This window comes from Equus asinus, chromosome 7, assembly GCF_041296235.1.
Source record: "Equus asinus isolate D_3611 breed Donkey chromosome 7, EquAss-T2T_v2, whole genome shotgun sequence".
NCBI lineage: Eukaryota > Metazoa > Chordata > Mammalia > Perissodactyla > Equidae > Equus > Equus asinus.
The window spans coordinates 27,477,939-27,500,006 of NC_091796.1; the positions used below are offsets into that span (position 1 = coordinate 27,477,939).

The 22,068-nt window shown below is 35.6% G+C and overlaps 1 protein-coding gene across 8 annotated transcripts in view; it reads left to right on the top strand.

The window, feature by feature from the left end:
- SMAD2 (SMAD family member 2) overlaps nucleotides 1-22,068 on the top strand; it is a 79,419-nt gene that overhangs the window by 39,438 nt on the left and 17,913 nt on the right. For 4 of the 8 annotated variants that reach the window (XM_044774684.2, XM_044774686.2, XM_044774685.2 and 1 more), the window contains exons 3-6: nucleotides 13,323-13,412; nucleotides 14,460-14,653; nucleotides 15,745-15,879; nucleotides 18,774-18,848. In XM_044774684.2, the coding sequence (XP_044630619.1) occupies nucleotides 13,323-13,412; nucleotides 14,460-14,653; nucleotides 15,745-15,879; nucleotides 18,774-18,848 (494 nt within the window). Of the gene's footprint in view, nucleotides 1-13,322; nucleotides 13,413-14,459; nucleotides 14,654-15,744; nucleotides 15,880-16,132; nucleotides 16,152-18,773; nucleotides 18,849-22,068 lie in introns of those variants that run through there. The other 4 variants (XM_070513100.1, XM_044774687.2, XM_070513099.1 and 1 more) reach the window with 2 other exon arrangements.

Consider the following 22,068-nt stretch of genomic DNA (forward strand, 5'->3'; position numbering starts at 1 on the left):
TGTCCAGCGTACAGTCCTAAATTACTCAACAGTTGAAGAACAAATGTGACCCTTTCTCAAGGGGAGACCAGTGGAGACCAACCCTGAGATGACCTACATGTTAGAACCTAGTGTGCAATAAATTGACAGATATATCATGTTTGTGAATTGAAACACTCAGTAATATTAAGTCAGTTCTCTCTCAATTTAATCTGATTCAAGTCAATCCCCATCAAACCCTAAAATAATTTTTTTCTAGAAATATACAAACTGATCCTAAAATGTACATGGAAATGTGTAGGACCTGGAATATCCAAAGCAATCTAGAAAAAGAACAACCAAGTTAGAGAACTTAAATTATCTGACTTCAAGACTTTCCATGAAGTCATAGTAATCAGTACAGTGTGATTCTGGCATAAAAATAAATAGGAAAGTGGGTTAAAATAGAGAACCCCAAAACAGATACTTTACATGATTATTTGATTTCCGACAGAGATGCCAAAGTAATCCATGAGGAAAGTCTTTTCAACAAATAATGCTGGAAGAACTGGACATCCATGAGGAAGAATGAACCTTGACTCCACCTTATATTAGTCAAAAAAATTAATTCCTCTTGGATCATAGTTCTCATCTAAAAGTTAAAACTATAAAGCTTGTATAGGAGAATATATTTGTAACTAGGGGGTAAGCAAAGGTTTTTTTTTAAGGATATAGAAAGCAATAAGAGGAAGCTGATAAGATAGACTTCATCAGTACTAAAAGCATCTCAGAAGAAAACAGTGTTAAGAAACGGCTAAGAGTCGCAGAGTAGAAAAGAATATTTGCAAAATGTATTTCTTTGTTTTTTTTTTGAGGAAGATTAGCCCTGAGCTAACATCTGTTGCTAATCTTTCTCTTTTTGCTGAGGAAAACTGGCCCTGTGCTAACATCTGTGCCCATCTTCCTCTACTTTATATGTGGGACTCCTGCCACAGCATGGCTTGACAAGTGGTGTGTAGGTCCACACCCAGGATCTGAACCAGCGAACCCTTGGCCACCGAAGTGGAATGTACGAACTTAACTGCTGTGCCACCAGGCCGGCCCCTGCAAAACATACTTCCGTCAAGAGGATTGTATCTAGAATTTGTAAAGCATTTCTATAACTCAATAGTGAAAAGACCAATAGCTCAATTTAAAAAATGCACAAGAGATTTGATACTTCACAAAGGAACATATAGAAAAGGCCAGTAAGCAAATGGAAAAGTGTGCAATATTGTCATTAGGAAAGTAGACGTTGAAACCACAATGAAATACTACTGCACAACCACCAGAATGGCTATAGTTAAATAAACTGACCACACCAAATGTTGAGGAGGCTGCGGAACAACCAGGAACTCATAGACCGAGGGAGAAAATGTAAATGGTACTTCCCACTCTGGAAAAAAGGTCTGGCAAGTTTCTTATAAAACTAAACTCACATCTACCCAGTGACCCAATCATTTCACTCCTAGATGTTTACTCAAAAGAAATGAAAGCATGTGTCCACAAAAAGACATGTATTTACTTGAATGTTCATAGTAGCGTTATTCCAAATCTGGCAACAGGTGAGGTGTCTATCAGTAAAAGAAGGGCTAAACAAATTGTAGTCTGTTTATGTAAAGGAAAACTCAGCATTAAAAAGAGTGGACTACTGTCATATACGTTAGCTTCAGTGAATCTCAAAATGATTATGCTGAGTCAAAAAAGCCAGACCTGAAAGAGTGTATATTGTATAATTCAATTTATGTGAAGTTCTAGACAAGATTAAACCTATCGTGAAAAAACAATGATTACTTCTGGGGGTAGGGGAGGGAGTTGACTGAGAAAGGGGCGTGAGGGATTTTGTGGATGGATGATCTTGACAAGATTGAGGGTTGCACAATTTATGCATTTGGTAAAACTCACAAAATGGTCCCATTAAGATTTGTTCCACACTGTGTTGATTTTACCTTAAAAAAATGAGTGAACAATGAACTCTAGTTAATGATATATGGGTGCTAAGTGTCTAGATTTGCAGTATCTGCAACTTAATTTTTAATATATAAAAGAATAAGATGGATTTGTAGAAAGATAGAAGGGCGAGGACAGCACGTATCACAGAGCCTTCGTTGGAGTTTTCCGGGAAGGGAGTGGGCAGTGCTGGGTAGATAGGCTGAGTAAGTCTGAGTGACTTCATCAGGCTGTAGAGGTGGTTCCTAGTTGTCCAGTACCCAGCACTAGGGTGATTGAGGGCAAGAGGAACACTGGCTTGTCGTTGGAGAGTTTGATAAAATAGGGGTGTGAGCTCTGGATTGGTTGGTTTGTGTGTCAAAGGCGCGCTCTCAAGGGAGTCTCTTGCTGTCTAGGAATTAGTTAGCCCTGGGAGGGGCAGTCTCTCCAGCATCAAGGCCTCAAATGCCAAGAGTGTCAAGGATAGAGAAAATAGGAAAATATAGTCAATACATGCTCCTATAAAAGTTTGAAACTACTGATTTAAACCATTCTGTAGAAGTGTACCTTAAAAAATTTAGGTTCATAAGCCAGCCAGAAGTGGATGTAAGTCCTGGCTCTTATCTCAGGAGCTCTGTGACCTTTTGAATTATTGAATGGTTCACATTTATTTCCTTTTTTTAAAAATAGTCGTAATATTAATTCACTTTATAGAGTTTATATCAGTATAAATCAGATAATGTGTGTAAAGCACTTTAAATAGTGCCAGTCACATAACAAATGGTAAAAATAAATATCGGCAATTTTTTGGTTAAGTTTTCTGTAGCCAGTGAAAATTTCTTGATTGTTCACTTGTATCCTTTGCTAATTTGTTAAGGACAGGGTTGTTCCTGAAGCTGCTTTCTTGGTGATGGAGGGAAGATAAAAAGCTATCTGGAAGTAGGCGTTTTTTTGTTTTCCATTCCCCGTTCCTCAGCTATTTAGTGGTGATGAAGTACACCGACAGGTATAGTACAGGTATAGTGTAATTATAGACTTTTTTTTTTTGTTACGATCAGCTCTTGATTCCTGAGCTGTTTAAAATACAAACTTTTAGTCTTGCTAGTCATATATAAAATGAAAGGACTGTTCTGTTTAAGTAGAAATAATTATGAATGGGTAGTTACATATTACTCCATAGAAATCCACATGTCATGAGTACATACGTAATCAAGAGCTGGAGCCTCATATGAAGTTTCTTTTGTTGATAACATTCTAATTTGTTAACCTCTTTAATTTCACTCAGTGTTCATCATGCTTTATGGCAACCTAGATTCTTACTCCTTTTGATTAGAAGAAGAAATATATTCTTCAGGCAAGAAGGTCATGAAAAATAATAAATTAGTAAAACATAGGTTTATTACTTTTTACAGTGGTAGTTTAACTGCTGCAGTAAATCATGCAAATAGGGCAGGAACAGTAAAACTCATTTAATGGTTTATGTGATTCTGTGGTATGAGCCTTCAGAGTCAGTGTTAGTTTCTTGAATGTAGTTCCTATTGCTTCTCCATTTTCTTCTGATAACAGATACATGAATAAATAGACGTGTCCTTAATCCAAAAAGAATTAACAAATGTAATGTCTGTTTGAGCTAAAGTACAAAATCTTGATGTGTGTCAAAAAATTCTTATGCATTTATATAGTTGGTAAATTATACAGTAGATTTTAAATTTTAACTTCAGTTTTCAAAGGTCCGTTTATTCTTAGATGAAGAAAAGCCTTACTGTGTTAGTTTTACTGATAACTCACTTGTGAAAGTGGTTACTAGGGAAGCTCTATAAGGGCTTCTGTCAGGTTTATTACTAAGTCATTGGGTTAGTCCAGTGACCAGCTAGCGGGCTGTATGCCGTACAGACTCTTCTGGCACTTCAGTGTCCTGATAATTTTAGCACCTCTTCCAACCTCTGTTCCCCAGATTTTTTATATTCAATCTGTGTAAGCAAGAAAATTACACAGTTGATAGGGGATAATCTGCTTTTAAAAAACTGCGTTTCATATGAAGAACTGCAGGACTTTGCATGAGGTTCTAACATGGACGTGCTTGCTCGTGTGTGTTGATGGAGGGACGGCGTTGCAGACTTCATGGTCTGTTACATCTTATTTCAATATATGTTTATAATAGTCTGTGTTAAGTGCATTAATGAACAATATCAAATTTGATCAGGCAGAATTTTTCTGAGACCAGTTTTTGGTTTTAACAGATTAACATGATGCTGAAGAGTTTTTAGAATATCTTGAAGTCAGATGGTCAGATAAATTTAGGAAATGTTGAGCTAATGTGTTTGGGATAGTGCTATCATCATCATAGTAATAAAATTTAATATTCTTTGTGATACATTGTTGATTTCACTCTGTAAGTGTTTTTATTAGTTTAACATTTTCAGACATTAAACTGTTAAACTATCCTTCTCATCCTGCCTGTTGTAAACAGCTCAATGTTGTGCATGTTGATGCTTTTCACATTTGAGAAACGTGCAGACATCTCTTGTGTCTTATTCCCTTAATATTGTTTAAATGTACAGAAACAGAACTTAGTGCAAACTTACACTTATCAAAAGGCAAATTTACACTGAACTCTATAACCAAGAAAATTCTAACTAACGTCAATTTAATGAATGATGCTGTTTTTATTAATATTGATTTTCTGTTTCCGTTGTGCTTGTAGTGCTGAATGCTACCCATGACTAAGGTTCCTTTGGAGGTCAGCATACTGCTATGTGCCTTGTGTTGTTAAATTCTCCCACCTCTTTTCTCTAAAACTACTGTGAGACATAATTTACATAGCACGCCCTGATATCATTTGGCCTTTTGGGTATGATGTCCTCATTTACATGTTAAGTGAATCTCTCTACTTACCCCTGGTGCTAAGGCGACTGTAACAGGTCCAAACGCACTGAGATGAGGAAGCAGTACAGGACTGGTGCTTACCCAAATGATCCAGGATATGTGTTTAGGAGATTTATGTAAGTTACTATTTATTGAGAATAAAAATGTAACTTAAGAAATTATTGTAGGAACCAAACAGACCCTTGACAGTACTGCATTTGAGGTTCCCAGGGGTCCCCAGGCTTTAGTCATAGAAACGCTGATGTAGGTGTTGTAAGCTCAGAAAGCTCTGGGTAGGGTAGAAGGCGTTGTTCAACGCTGTTGCTAGAATCCTGGCCCTGCCACTTGTTAGGTGTATGACCTTGGTGAGGTGGTTTTATTACGCCTCTGAGGCCCAGTTTCCTCAAATTTAAAATGAGATAATGATACATAGCTTGCAGGTTATTATAAGGTCCATAATATATTTAAAGTTTTACACCGTACCTGACATTCATAGGTTACTTATGAAGCTAATTGTTATTATTTATTGCATTGATTCTAAGATGCACATTTTTTCACTTTGGGATGCATCTTGTAAATAAAATTGGAAGTTTTCCCCTTTAAGTGTAACACAAAATAAAGTAGATGACGTTTTAGATTTATTGAAATAGGGAATGTGTAAAAGACCTTTGATGTAGTTGTAATATTCAGTGCCATTTCTCCAAATTTTTCCTGTGTTCGTTTCTTTTAGTATTTTTTACACACTATCCATACTTGGAGTTATAACTCGCCATTCTTTGTTAATAAACTGAAAACCTGAGAGGTCCATTTTTCCCCACTTCTTTTTTTAACCATTTTTATTTTTATCCTTTTTCTCCCCAAAGCCCCCCAGTACATAGTTGTATATTCTTAGTTGTGGGTCCTTCTAGTTGTGGCATGTGGGATGCTACCTCAGCATGGCTTGATGAGTGGTGCCATGTCTGCACCCAGGATTTAAACCGACGAAACACTGGGCTGCCACAGCGGATCGCAAACTTAACCACTCGGCCACGGGGCTGGCCCCTCCCCACTTTTATTTAAAATGTTATGATTTAGTGTGACTAAGAATATTGGGATCCTATTTTTACTAATTTAGTCACCAAATACCTTGTTTGCTAGGTGGTAGTATACACAGACCTTTGGGAGTTCAGGGTCTTATGGGGAAAATAAAATGTAGTTAGAAAGGGTCCGTCTTTAAGGAAGAGTGGGTGATTAAAACTGCCTGATTTAAATCCCTGCGACTACTAGGTCTTAAAAAATTGACCTAGCTTGCTAAGCATACCTACAGAAATAGTAAAGTCAGAAGGTGGCTCGGAAGGGGCTGTTGACATAAATGCATGTGGAAGAAAATGGGTACCAAAGACCCATGTTAGATAGCGAGGCCATTGTATCAGAAGGGAATGAACAGGGCTGAGGCTGGTGTTTCATTGTCTCCTGTAGTGATGGCCAAAGTGAACTGAAATGACGCAAAATAGGAAATAATCTGTACTTCTTATGCTTAGTTATCTAAGGTTAGGAGCTTATCTTTTTACAGAAATGTCAAGATGACTTGACATTTAATTCTCTGGCAATATTTTCTTTTGTTTCATTTGTTTAACTTTGGTAAATGCAGTACATTCACATGGTTTAAAAATCTTTGTGTATATTTATGTATACACATACATGCATGCACACATACGTACAAACAACAAACATGCCTTGAAAAGTCTCCCTTCCCTCCTTCTCCCTACTTCAAGTAACCACTGCTGTTCCTAGTGTGTGTCTGTATCTTTCCTGTGTGCATACACAAATACTTAGAGGTTTTTACTTGTCTTTTTTTTTTTTTTTTTTTAACAGAGAGTAGCTTACTATACGTAGTGTACTTGCTTTTTTCACTTACTGTGATATTTTAGAGATCTTTCCATGTCAATTCTTAGGGAACTTTCTTTGCCATATACTAAATTACCTTATGAATGTTTTTTTGCAGCTACTTTCCATTCTGATTTCTTGTTTCATTGTCTGAATTCTTTTGTTTTTTCTTATTTGATTTTTTTTTAGGTGAAATTTTCAAAAGGTGAAATACACAAATTATAAGTGCTCGATAGGAATGAATTTGACAAATGCATGTACAGTGTATCAAGAGTATTTCAATTACCCAGAAAGTTCTTTCATACTCTTTCCTGGTGGTTCCTCTAGAGGCAACAACTGTTTAAATTTTTTTCGCTTTCAGTTTATTTTGCCCCGTATGGAACCTTATGTGAATGGAATCATTCAGTATCTAGTCTTTTATGTTCAGCTTCTCTCAGCCAACTAAATATTTCTGAGATTCGTCCATGTTGTGTATATCTGTAATTCTTTTTCAAGGATCTTTTGCATTTCTGTATACGTTTTAGATCAGCGTGTCAATTGTTATAAAAATATCTTGCTGAAGTCATGATTGCAGTGGATTTGAAAAAAATGACCAAATACTATCAGGGAATTAGGGGAAAAAAATAGACATCTTAATATTGGGTTGTTTAATCTTTGACTATAGTATATCTCTTACATACTTAGGTTTATTTAATATCTTTCAGCAAGGTTTTTAGTTGTTATTGTATAGGTCTTACACATCTTGTGTTAAACATTTTGTCTAAGTATTTTATGTTTTTGACAGTATTGTAAATGGAATTCAGAATTTTAATTTTCAGATTGTACATTAGATCCCTAGAATTCATTCATCTTATAGCTGGAATTTTGTGTCCTTTGACCAGCATCTCCCCCACATCCCAGCCCCTGGCAACCACCATTCTGCTCCCTATGTCTTTGAGTTTGGCTAACAAAAAGCAGTTTTATTTCTTCCCTTTCCAACATTTTTGTCTTTACTTTTTCTTACCATATTGCACTAGCTAGGACCTGCAGTACAATGTTAATCAGAGTTATATTTTATATTATTGTTGATTAAAGTAAATCATTAGTTTAAAATATTTCTTCCTTCTAACACAAACATTTGAGCAATAATTTCCCTTTAAGCACTACTTTAGCTTTAGCCCCCCCACCCAATTTTTTATATTGTGGATTCAATTTGATGTAGTTTAAAGTATTTTCTAACTTATTTTGTGATTTCTTCTTTGACTCTTGGGTTATTTAGAAGTTTGTTGTTAGTTTCCAAATATTTGGGACTTTAAAAGTATCTTTCAGTCATTTGTATTCTAAGTTAGTTCTCTTGTAGCCAAAGAACATAATTTATAAGATTTCAAAGTTTTTAAAATTAACTGACCTTTTTTCATGGCCCCAGCTTGTGGTATTCTTTTAAATGTTCCATGTACACTCGAAGAGGATTGTATAAATGTCGGTCAGATCAAGGCGGTTGATAGTATTGTGCAGCACTTCTATGATATATAGATTTTTTTTGTAGTCTAATTGTTCAAGGAGTTACTAAGATTGCTCTGATTGCTGATTTGTTCATTTCTTCTTTTAGATTTGTCAGTTTTTGCTTCCTGTATTTTAAAACTATGTTTTTAGATGCATATAGAATTGTTAATGTCTTCCAATGAATTTATCCTCTTATGAAATGTCTCTTTATCTCTGGTAATATTCTTAGTCTTATTATTTCTGATAGTATGTTGGATTAAGCTTACTGCCTGCATGAACTGTGTATTTCCATTCTTATGTTTTCATCTTAGCTATGTGTTATATTTAAAGTACATCTTTTTTGTGGATGTTTTGCATCTTGTGTTCATTCTGACAAGTCTCTGCCTCTTACTGGAGTATGTGCTGTATTTATGTATAATGTTATCATTGATGTGGTTGGGTTTACTCTTTGTTTTACTCCTTACACTTTACTCTTTGTTTTCTGTTATCATCTGGTTTTTTTTGTTCTTCTTTTCTCCTTTCCTTCCTTTGGGGTTAATTATGTTTTAGAATTTTGTTTTAATTTTCTATATGCTTTTTAGCTATATCTCTTTGCCTTTTGGGTGGGAGGTGCTTTCCAAATGACAATATGCGTCCTTAGATTTGCAGCAGTGCGGTTGTTTTAAACACTTCTTGTTCCTTCTGCTGCTGTTAGTATATAAATTACATCCATATACTTTTAGAATTATAATTTTTGCTGCAATTGATCATCTCCTTTTAGGAGAAGTTAGGAGGAGAAAAGAGTATCATCTTTTACATTTACCTACATACTTACACTTTCTGATTCTCTTACTTTTTTCCTATAATTTAGAGTTTCTTTCTGTTGTCATTTCTCTTTATCCTGAAGAACTTTCCTTTAGCATTTCTTTGTGCAAAGTCTGCTAGAATTGAATTCTCCAAATTTTTATCTGAACATGTTTTTGTTTTGACTTTTATAAAAGAAATTTTTGTTGGCTCTAGATTTTAGGGTTTTATTATTTTCCCCTTTCAGCTCTTTAAAGATGTTATTCCATTGTCTTCTGACTTCCATTGTTTCTCATGAGAAAATTATTATTCATGTGTTTATGCTTCTATATATGGATTCTTCTGCTCTTGCTGCTGTCAGAGTTAAACAAAGGTGGACGTTGGTTAAAGTGGTAAAAACAGATTTTATTCAGTAACCATTGCAGTAGGGGAAAGAGCTAAGCTCAATTCCGGTTTACACAGAGGTGACTGGGAGACTGAGGGAGTAGGGGGAGGGGAACAGTTCGGGGCTCAAGCAGTCAAAGAAATGAAAAATTGCCCAAAAAGTGGGTAAGAGGGTTGGTCATTGTCAATGTGATTGGCCATCTGTGTCTGCTAAGTGGCATTTATTGAGGTTAGGCTTCTCCCCTACCTCAGAGGGTAGACTGAGAGACAGAGGACCTGTCCTTCCTGGTGATTGATTACATTTCAGAGGAGTGGTTTTCAGGTCCTTGAGAAGGACACTCCCCAGTTATAGGAAACATAGACATCTCAAAGAGACAGAGGAAGGATTTACAATTGTAAGCTTGTTCAGTCTCTAATAAAAGGAGGTCAGAGGCCTATTGAAAAGTGTTGGCTGGTGCAAATGGTAAATTCTTCTGTCAGCCTTTAGCTTTTCCAGACAGGAACTCAGAAGCATCTGGGTCATACCAGGGACACAGCCTTAGGCTGCTAGAAGCCATGCTAGAGTTTAGTTGAGCGTCTCAGTGCCGGGGTCTGGATGGAGTTGTATATGCCAAGAGTTTTTATAGTTCTCACAACTTTAGATTTTCTTTTCAGTCTGTGTTTTTAGGAATTTGATGGTTATGTGCCCAAGTGTGGTTTTCTTTGTATTTAAACTGCTGGGTAGTCACTGAGTTTCTTGGAAGTGTAAGTTTAGTTTTTCACTAAAGTTGAAAATGTTTCAGCCATTATTATTTCAAATATTTTTTTCCAATCTGTAAAATTTCTGTTGCTCCATCGTCAGATTCACTGACTGTTCTGTCTTCTCCAACCATCAGGTTAATTTTTTCTGATTCTGTAATTTTCAGTTCTAGAATTCCCATTTGATTCACTTTTATAGTTTCCATTGCTCAGCTGAGAGTCCCATCAGTTCATTAAGTCCATGAACATACTCATAATAGTTACTTTAAAATCCTTGTGTTTTAATTCATCTTGGGGGTGTGTTTCTACTGGCTATTTTTTCTTTTGACTAGGGGATAGAATTTTCTTATTTCTTCACATGTTTGGTAATTTGTGGTTTTATATTGGATATTTGGGACAAAACATTATAGAGACTCTGAATTCTGTTATTGTCCTCTGAAGAGTGTTGATTTTTGTTCTGTCAGATGGTTTTGGATCTCAAAGTCCAAATTTTTTGCCTCTAGTCTAAGCAATAGCTGAAATCTCGGCTTAGTTCTCTCAGACTTCCGAGTGCTGGTTCTCACCAGGCTCAACAATAGTCACCCACGTGTATAGGGTAGGGGTCAGTCAAGGATTTGGGCAAAGCTCACACTCACATTGTGAGGTTTTCCCCTCCTGTGGCTCCCTTCTTTACAGGATTTCCCCCGTTTTCCAGCCTCTGGCAGCCCCAAATCCATCCTCTGATTTTGCAGGTCAGTAAAACTGCAGTTTTCTACATAAGGTCCAGTTGCCCTGCCTAACTTAGACTGCAAGGGTGCCCTTGGGTACAAAGCTGCATAAACTCAGCTCTCGTCCAGTGTACTTGCCCTCTTAGGAAAGTTGACTTTGCTTCAATTTTTGTCTGTTTTTGGTCTCTCTCCACTATTTTCAGATAGTTGACTTTATAATATTTTGTTCAGAGGCTGTCGGGCTGTCATTTTTACCTGAAGGAAAGTTTGCCTGATTGAGGCTGCTCTACAGGCAGAACCTCTGTTCTGTTTCATGTATTGTTTTACTAATTCCTTACTGTTTCCATTATTGAGGATTTACAATGTGTTTCAGAATCTGGTAGGGCCAGTCTCTACTCTTCTTGTCTGAGTTTTCTTGGTCATTCTTGTTTATTTTGGTATGTTATATTTGGAATAGTTTTGTTTGGGTCTTAAAATTTTTTTTTTTAATTTTTGTTGAGATTGCATCAAATATCTAAATTTGGCAGAATTGATATCGTTATGTTGTCTTCCTTTCTAGGAAGATATATGTTTCTCTCTTTGCTCACTTTACTTTTGTGTTCTTTAGTGATAATGACACATTTATTCTAGGTGCTTGGTATATTTTGTTATAAATTGATTCTTTTTAAAAATATTTTTTCGTATATAAACAAGCAAAAATTTTACTAGCTAGAAGCAAATTTACTATTTTTAAGTAAATCTTCCAATTCTGTGACTGATAGAACTGAGGCTTAAATATACCGTATGATGGCAAGTGGAAAGTAGCTGAGTTGGAGTTGGGATCTGGGTCTCTCTGCCTCTAGATTGATTCCATGTTTTTAACAACTACTGTTCATTATTCTCTAGTTTATTTCAAGGCTTGAATAAAACTCAGCTTAAGCACCTCATGCCCTTTGAGATGCTGGTTCTCGTGCCAGTCCCAGAGTTACTTGAGTGAAATGTTCATTCTAGTCTCATAGGAGCAGAATAGCTTCTTGATCTACTCTTTTGTTGATCATTTTCCTCAAATTATTTTCGAAGAAAGAAGAGTAAGTTGTATACTATTCCTTCTGAGGCTTAAATTCATATTCATAACTATAATTTAGTTGATTCAATTGTAGTTTAAACTACGTGGTGCTGTATGTTTTCAGTAGATAAATATCCTGAAGAGCCATTTTATGTCATGGGTTTTGGGGGGAAAAAGATAAGGTCTAAATTATCCTCCAGTATTTTGGCTTTTTCTGGCTTTTGTTGTCTGGGAAATGAAAGATGGACTTCCACAGCCAAAAAAGCAAGAAAATCTGTACAATATCTCAAAAAGGTGCTGGAAAGTATCTTGAGGTGCAGTTTTTTTGCCTGTCTAGTATTATAGTTAGAAAGCATGGCTTGAAATGTTTTTGCAGCCCAGTGGCTGTGCAGGAGGCCCTGTGGCACTGAAGCCCAGCACCTCAGGTGCTGCATGTTGCCCAGCCACGGGAAGATGGCACTTTTCATCACTGCCCTTTGAAATGTTGATTGACAGCTCGTTAGCAATGTGTACATCTAGAATTTAGTCAGTTTGATTTTATTTTCAAAAGTTGTTTTGAAATGTTTCTTCCTCCTCCTTGAAATTTTGATGATTGTGTAATATGTAAGAAATGGAATTGTTTCAGAATTTACCTTTTGACTCTAATTTTAAAAGTGCAACTTATGACCTGAGACACCTTGGTAGTCAGAAGTTCCACCCCCGGTTGCCTTTTCAACTCTTCTCCCACAGATGAGAATTACTGTGAAATGGAGTAGAGGCAGGGAAAACAGAAGTATCTCTGGGTTGCACATGTTCTGAAAAGAAATGTGGAGGAAAAATTTTGAGGTCTTTCCTGGTCTGTGTCTTTCGGTTCAGGTGTATTGATTAAAAAAACTAGATATAGCAAATTTTTCATACTTACAATGTGTTTTAAGAATTTGGTGCTTTTATATATCGTTAGTCCTCACAGCAGTTTCTTAAAACTTTTAAGGTAGCGTGCTGTGTTAGGATGACTTCAAAATCCACGTCCTTGTCCTTTGTAGTAATAAGAGAGAAATAATTTTCAGTGACACTGAATATATAAGTATCGAAAATAACCCGGAAATCTTAACTGTGGATGTGTGTTTAATTGGAATTTTTCGTATATTAAAAATATCAGTTGACGTCTGTTTTTAAATAAGTTTTTATAAAAACTGGATTATAAAATGAAGCACTGTTAGTAAGGCTAGTACATAGGTATTAGATCTTTTGTTGTGAGTAGAGGAAATTGGAAAGGGCATTATAGGTGTGATTTCATTAAGCTAGAGAACATTGATGTTCACATTTTAAAAACATAATCATAACTTATCTGAAGTCACATGTTCCATTTTATTGGCTTCCTTCATATAGAAAATATAGAAACCAGCACTAAATGCGTGTGAAAAAGCAATGTATATTTTCTGGGTGAAGGAAGTATTCTGTACATTTTCCATGTTTTACATCATGGTATTTTGAATAACCATGCTTCCATGTTCACATCAATTTTTTGTTTTTCAATTTATGCACAGCACTTGCTCTGAAATTTGGGGACTGAGTACACCAAATACGATAGATCAGTGGGATACAACAGGCCTTTACAGCTTCTCTGAACAAACCAGGTGAATATTCTGCCCTCTATCGAATCCTAGAGATCTTGTGGGAGGGGGGGTGTTTTGGAAGACCTATAGTGGGTTGCTTAGTGTAATTTTGCCTACGATGTTTCCTTTATTGTAAAATAAGGCATGGCATTTAAAATACCTGCTTGCCAGTATTAAAAACATACTAAATGTTTCAGCTGATGTTTTGATCAATGAAATTCTAGTTTTGAATTTTGAAATTATTGCATCCCCTAAAGAATAGGAACTTTGTTAACTGTATTCTCATTTTAGTTTGAGATTAGATTATAATCTGTTCTTGGCCTAATTTTTAAGTAGATACATAACCAATTTTTGCTAAATTTCTTGCTATCATCTAAGTCTCATCTTCTTTATACTAATAAATACATAGCTATTTACTGAACTCTTTATATCACAATTAATGCTAGGCTAACTTGTTCTTATGTTATTTTTTTGGTCACCTTATTCTCTTTTGTTGAGCATATTGGTATTTGTCCATTTCATCTCATCATATTCATTACCATCTGCATTTATGTGTGAGTTATAGAAATATATCTCAGTGCTCAAAACAATCACAGCTGGGTAATGAGTTACATTAGTTTGAATAAGTTACTTTTACTTCATTGTTGGTATTTACCATTCTTCACACTAGTTCCTTTGTTTGATAATTCAATCACCTACAGAATTAATGCCCTTAAAAGCCTGCCTATATAAGAATTTGATTTACTAAAGATAGAAGTTGACAAAGTTTTTCAAGTATAACTATGTGATACTCTTTAAAAACCAGTTTTTTCCCAAATGGTTAGCCATTCATTGACATTTGAGTCATTTATGTAGCATGTTTATAAGAAACATCTGCTATTGCTGCTGCTTACTTTTATATGAGATCCATTAAATAGTACATTTTTCTTCCTTGTACCCACTAAAACTAACTAAATGTCTGTCATTCCTTTCTTTATGCTCCTACTGTGCTAATTTAGCTCAATTGACTACACCTATTTTTTTTTTTTTTAAAGTTCCCACCTTTCTCTTCCCCTTGCTTCCCAATAGGTCTCTTGATGGTCGTCTTCAGGTATCTCATCGAAAAGGACTGCCACATGTTATATATTGCCGATTGTGGCGCTGGCCTGATCTTCACAGTCATCATGAACTCAAAGCAATTGAAAACTGCGAATATGCTTTTAATCTTAAAAAGGATGAAGTATGTGTAAACCCTTACCACTACCAGAGAGTTGAGACACCAGGTAGGAAAATTAGATTTTTTCCTTGTTTTAAATTAAATGCTGGAACTTAGGTTTATGAGGTACTCTTATACCTAATTGACCCAGGGAAATTTTGATGTAAAATTCGTATAAATTACCTTAAATTCAATATATTATTGGTGGTAATTAAAAATACTTCTTTATTTTTTAATTAATTAATTAGTTTTTTGGTGAGGTAGATTGGCCCTGAGCTAACATCCATTGGCGTTGGCAGTCTTCCTCCTTTTTTGCTTGAGGAAGGTTAACCCTGAGTTATCATCTGTGCCAGTCTTCCTCTATTTTCTATGTGGGATGCCTCCACAGTGTGGCTGACAAATGGAGTAGGTCTGCGCCTGGGATCCAAACCCGTGAACCTGGGCTGCCAAAGCAGAGTACACAGAACTTTAACCACATGGTTATGGAGCCAGCCCCAAAAATATTTTTTATTTTTTAAATATTTTATGGAAAAATATATGTAAGGGGGAAAGATATGTCAGTTTCTTGGGATAGCATTCTATTTCACATCAAAGTACGTATCCAGGAAATTCTAATCCCACACATTCAGTCTGCTTAGAACTAAACTGCTGTATCTCTGCCTGTCTGCTACATTAACTATTTCCAATCATTTTGCTCTTAGAGTCTGTTTTTGAAGTGCATTAATGACATCATTTGTATCTAAGCAGTTTAGTAAAACTCATAGCAAGACTTTGTAGTTTTCTTGGTCAGCTGTGTATTTGAAACTTTTTAAAAGAGTAAAGCTATATTTTTAGAAGATACCCTACTTCTGATTTTACAAATCTTTCCACCACTTTTCCCTTGGAGATTTATGAACTTTTATGGTAATGTGATATTGCCAGGATCACCTTGTTCCCAGAAGTACAAGATAAATTGGGACTTGGAAATTTAGATTGTGGTTTATATGGTAAGTTAAAATTGTATTCAGATTTGTCACTTTCTCAATAGCTCTCAATACCAAATAGGTTGACTCTAAATTTAAAGAATTAAGCACACTACTTTTTTTGTGAAAATGTTTAGTAAAGGTCCCCCTCCCTCTTTGCTCCTTGCTGTTAACTTGGAGTCTTTTCCTCTTTCAGTTCTGCCTCCCGTGTTAGTGCCGCGGCACACTGAAATCCTGACAGAACTCCCGCCTCTGGATGACTATACCCACTCCATCCCAGAGAACACTAACTTCCCAGCGGGGATCGAGCCACAGAGTAATTATATCCCAGGTAGTTTTGCCTGTTGAGTCTCCTAAACATTGGGATAGATACGAATTTTGTTCACAAACATTCAAGTATGAGTAATCTGTGGTTTGTCTTTTAAAAAAATGCTTCTGGATTTTGAATAGAAAAATGTGATTTGTTGGGTGATTATTTTGTGAAATGTATAAGCCTAGTACTTTAAGCATTTTTGTCTGGAGAAAAGTTTTACTTTATATTTCATTTTCTTTTGCAGTGGCTTTAATCAAAGTACTGTGAGAAGCAGAAAAGAAAAGATCTTAGTAAGTTTGTCTTAGTTGTTGAAGCTGAGAGATGCAGAATGTAAGCAAAATAAATGGTACAGGAAAAAAGTATTCCTGGAACAAATGTAACTAAAAATCACCCAAATAATCACTTTCATAGATAGTTTGATAATGTTTAAAAGAAATGTAAGATTTCTATAGAAGATATTTTAATTTTACAGACGTAACAACACATATGTTGTACTGAAAATCAGAAATCCTCTATTTTAGTTCTTTTTCATCTGGGCCTCAGTAATGCCTACTGAAAAATAAGTGAATTCAACTACCTGGTTCGCAAATTCTGCTCTAATTATTGTATTATGTGACCCAGTAATTCATGATATGGTAACTGCCCTTTTAGTTTTCACTATTTTTTAGGAGAACAACTTACATTTTCTTATTTTTGTTTCTCTTTTTTTGTCTTTTGGGTTTTTTTTCCTAGCAGAAACTAAAGGTGTAATGTTACGATGAGGATTAAACTGTGCATTGGATCTTTTAGTGTCAGTTTTTTCTCCTTTTGTAATATTACTGTATTCTCTCATTTTTATTTTACACAAGTGAAAATATGTCAGGAACTTAGAATTTCAAGTACATTAAAAAATATTTCTTTAATGTGTCTCATCATGGAAATGCTTATTCATTGAAGACAATTTTAAAAACAAAAAGGATTTTTTTTAAATAGCTAATTTTAAAGTTAGAAAGTGTTTTCTGATAGTTCTAATGTGCATTTTTTGATTACTCTTTTATTCCAAAAGAGGACTTAAGACTGCCTTTTGTGTTGCTAAGAAACAAAGTTTCATAAGTTGGGAGGAAAGGGCATGAAGTGGGGTGGACTCTGAGGGCTAGGATGAGGGGGAAAGCAGGACCGAAACAGGACAGTTCTTAGGGAGAAGAAGGATTTGGCAGGAAAAAGAGTTACGTGTGTGTGGTGTGAGGAGGAGGAGGCATTTTAAGTCTTTGATGTGGCAATTACTGTTATTCAACAATACTAGGAAACTGAGCTGTAAGCATACAGTCTTGGAAGGCATCTACCCAATAATTATTTGGAAGGATGTTGATGAAAATGTTTAGTGGCATTCACTTGTGGAGGTGTTTGGGCTTATTTTTGCTTTCATCTTTATTCATTTAGATTTGAGTATTTTACAAAGTAGAATATCAAAAGTGGATTACACCTGTTTGCTTTATTTATTTATTTTGTGAGAAAGATTGGCCCTGAGCTAATACCTGTTACCACTCCTCCTCCTTTTGCTTGAGGAGGATTGTCCCTTAGCTAACGTCTGTGCCTCTTCCTCTGTCTTGTATGTGGGATGCTGGCACAGCATGGCTTGATGAGTGATGTAGGTCTGCTCCCGGGATCCAAACCCATGAACCCTGGGCCGTCAAAGTGAAGCGTGCTGAACTTAACCACTGTGCCACTGGGCCAGCCCCATTTCTTCCTGTTGAGACCTTTGAGACAAGGGTGCTTAACCTGGCAAAGCTTAGCTTTGCTAATTTTATTAGCTTCCAAATAGTGTTTGATGATGTGTATCATTCTTATTTTTGTGTTCTTTGAGTATATGAAGGTATTTTATTTTAGTCTTAGAATTTCGTTATTAAAAATTTAGGGTACCAACACTTAAGTGTTTGATACTTAAGTTAGCTTTTTGAAGGGAGATTGTGAAGGAGCCCTTTAACCCTTTAATCTTTTCTCTCTCCCTTTTGGTAATTACAAAATTCCTTTTAGATATGTGTCTGCATTATCTTGAACTGCTTAAAACTGCCCTGCAATATAATTGTTAAACTGTTGGTGATCTTTTAAACTTATTTTTCCTCCTTGAAATGGTAAAATTGTATGAATGTTTTTATTTTACATGGAGCTTATTCAGCTATTCAGATGCCTCCTGAATATAAACATTTTGCTCATAAGATATTTTGGAAATGACACATTAGAGTCTTATTTATTTTCAGGGTGTATTTTGCTTCAGTTTTGTGCAGTATCTGTATTTGAATTTAGTTTTCTGCTTCAAACACTTGGAATTTACTGGTTCAAAATCCCTGGAGAAATATACTTTTTATGTAGAATTCAAGCTAGACCGAGTCCTGAACCATATTACCATATTTTGCACTGCAGAACCTAGTATAAGGTGTAAGCCTGTATTACTTTGTAACCCAAAATCTAGTGTGTGTGTGTGTGTGTGTGTGTGTGTGTGTGTGTGTCTGTTGTGTACTCTTTAATCATCTCCTAGGTATACCCATCCATGATGGCCATTAGTTTAGAAAAAAATTATAGGTACATGTCTTTGAAGCATACTGATTTCAGAACTGAGGCATCTTTGAATTATATTTTTGGTTCTTGCGCCAGAAAATATACATAGGGGAATGAGCCAGATATGTAAATAACAGCTAAGAAAATATGCCCGGAGAGCTTGATTGTATTACAAGTAGGCTTTAAGGATTCACCTCTAAGATTTGGATCAGAACCTGAATCATAAGCCCTCAATATTCAATATTGCTTTTTATAATAATGTTATATAACTTTTGTGTTTGTTATTCGGAGTGATTCTTTGGTTATCTTTAGTAGCTAGGAGGGAAGGTGGTGAGATTAAATTGCAACTGCACTTGATTTTTTCTAAACTTTTGTAGAAACGCCACCTCCTGGATATATCAGTGAAGATGGAGAAACAAGTGATCAACAGTTGAACCAAAGTATGGATACAGGTAAAAATTAAGTTTCAGAACTCCTCAATAATTAGATATATGATTTTTGCCTTGTTTGAAACTCACAAGAGTTATTCATAACTCTTAAATTTAGAGAAGTTGGGACTATTTCAAAAAAAGAATGTTTTGTCTTGATTTAATCATACTTGAACCATCCAAGGGAGGGCCCTATTGTCAGCAAAAAATTAATATATGTTATTCTAAAGAAAATTGTTAGAATTTTCTCTTGTGAGAATAAATGAAAATTTAAGAACATTCAGATACTTTTGAAGTATTCTGTGTATCTGTTTAAAGTTTTAGTTACCCTTTGAATAAATGTCTGGTGAAAGACCGTAATTAGCTCAATAAGACGTTTTCAGAGGAATTTGGAGTGAGGGATGAGGATCAGCTTTTCAGTGCTCCTTTAACTTAGTAGTGAGCTCTGAACTGTAGTAGATTGTTTACACAAAATACCTTATACCTGACCTAATTCAATTAATTTCTAATACTTAGCTGTCAACTCCAGACACAATGGAGAACAGGTCTTAACGTAAAATAAATGTTACACACATCAAAGCTTTAAAACAGTTATGTAATAAAATATATAACTCACCCAGACTAATAGGTGACCAGTGAAATAGCTGTGATATCATTGTAATTGTCTGTTTTGACCTATTCCACCCTGTCTGTCTCTTAAGGGTAGGACACCTTAATATCACAAACTGACAGATACCGTCAGCTTTTCTACACAGTTTATATACTAAAGCATTCTGCAGTTATGATAGTCTAAACTATTTTTAAATGAATTAACATTGGCAGGGGTGAGGGACCAGCTTTTACAGTAATTCTGTTTAAATTCGTCCATTATTTGGACTCCCAGGTAAAGCAGCTTCTACTATAGCTAATCACACTTAGAGCTGTTCAGAGTAGTAGATTACCAAGAAAGATAGACACTCTAATGGTCGTTGGAAATAACATATTGTACATCTTGATACAAATGTCTTACTCACATGATATTTGGCTTTCTAAATATATCTTCCTAACACACCTGTATGTCAAAGAACTGTATTCCTGAACCAACCATGTTCCTTTTTGCCCCATGATGGACAACTGCTACTGTGATCTTTAAAAGTGGGTGCCGTGAAAAGATACTCAACATCATGACTGATCAGGGAAATGCGAATCAAAACCACAATGACATACCACTTCATACCCACTAGAATGGCTATAATCAAAAAAGAAGGTAACAAGTGTTGATGAGGGATGTGGAGAAGTTGGAGTCTTCATATGTTGTTGGTAGGAATGTAAAATGGTTCGGTTATTTTGGAAAGTTTGCTGTTCCTCAAAAAGTTAAATATAGAATAACAGTATGACCCAGCAATTTCACTCCTAGGTATATACCCAAGAAAATTGAAAATATGTTCACATTAAACTTGTATGCAAATGTTCACATAGGCATTCTTAATAGTGCAAAAGTGGAAACAACCCAATTGTCCATCAAATGATGGATGGATAAATTAAACGACTTGTATCCATACATTGTAGTAGTATTCAACTTTGTAAAGGAATGAAGTACTAATACATGCTGCAACATGGATGAACCTCAAAAGCATTATATTAAGTGAGAGAAGCCAGACACAAGAGGCCAGAAGAATTCTAATTAGTGCACAATTGCCCATTCAATCACAGAGCTGGAACATAGGAGCAATAAGATAAATATAATCACTGGTTATGAAAATGGGTCAAAATTGGAAAGGGGAGAATAAGGTGAATCGACTAAAATGAAAATGTTTTGGGGTTAGCTTTGAACCTAACCCAATATTTCCAATTTTGTTTCAGTGAGGAAATGTCTCTGACTTTTTCAAAATGATACATTTAAAATTATTTTCTGTAATGGCAATGTGTGTATTTGATTCATGAGTGTTAGAAGTTGGTTTAACTACCAGTCTTCACCCGCTGTCAGTTCCTGTCTCAGTGCTGTGGCTGGGACACCGCAGATGAGGTGCATCCGACTGACGCAGGGCCCCGATTTAGAACAAAATTGATCTCTCTTTAAACTCTGGTCCATACCTTCCCTGAGGGCAAGGACATAATTAAATTAATCTTTCAAGCTCTGTTGGGATAGGAGTTAATATTTTTTTAAAGAGTAACCAGAGGACAAATTAAGCAGAATAAAGAATTGTATGAAAAGTACCTGTTATTTTTTGCTTTTTTTTTTTTTAATTAATTTTTCTGGTCAAGCCTCCATTCCTCCTTTAAAGTCTTATGGACATTAGCGGTCAACCTGGAACATCACAAGAAATCTAAAAGTTTGATTTAAGTTCTAATTTTTTCTTCTTGTAAGCAATCATTTTGTGCCCCCCTGGACAATATTTACATACCCCACTTAGGAGACAGCTTCTCTAACCAAATGCATATAGTCAAGGCAGCATGGTCACACTCTGAGCTAAACACCTGAGTTTGAATTGTTTCTCTACCTTGTCCTAGCTAGGTGACCTAGGCACACAATTTCCTTATCTGTAAATTAGGGATAATAATAGTACCTAACTTATGCGGTTATTAACAGAGTTAATATTTTTACAGCAATAAAAATGTTCCTAACTCGTAGTAAGTACTATATAAGTGTATTTAAAGAAAATATAAAAGGAGGAATTAACCGTTAAGAAAACGGAAGAGGGGCTGGCCCGGTGGCATAGCAGTTAAGTCTGCGTGCTCTGCTTTGGCGGCTGGGGTTCGTTGGTTTGGATCCTGGGCGTGGACCTACGCACCGCTTATCAAACCATGCTGTGGCAGGTATCCCATATATAAAATAGAAGAAGATGGGCACAGATGTTAGCTCAGGGCCAGTCTTCCTCAGCAAAAAGAGGAGGATTAGTGGCAGATGTTAGCTCAGGGCTAATCTTCAAAAAAAAAAAAAAAAGAAAAAGGAAGAAAGTTGATTGCACAAAAGTTAGGAGGAAAATGAGGTATTGAGATTCAAAACAGAAGCAATTTACCTTCGTGATTAGGATATTCTCAATAAAATAGGAAAGTAAGTTTATTTGTCAAGAATGGACAGTCAGGTTTGACAACTTTAGGATAGTCGTCTTATTGGCTATGCCATCTCTCTGCCATGTCTTATAATTTTTAGTGTAGGCATATAGCATGTCTGTCATTAGATTGTTCTTCACTATTTTAACCTTTTTAGTGCTATTATGAATGTTATTTTTCAATTTTACTTTTCAGTTTTTTGTTCCTGGGA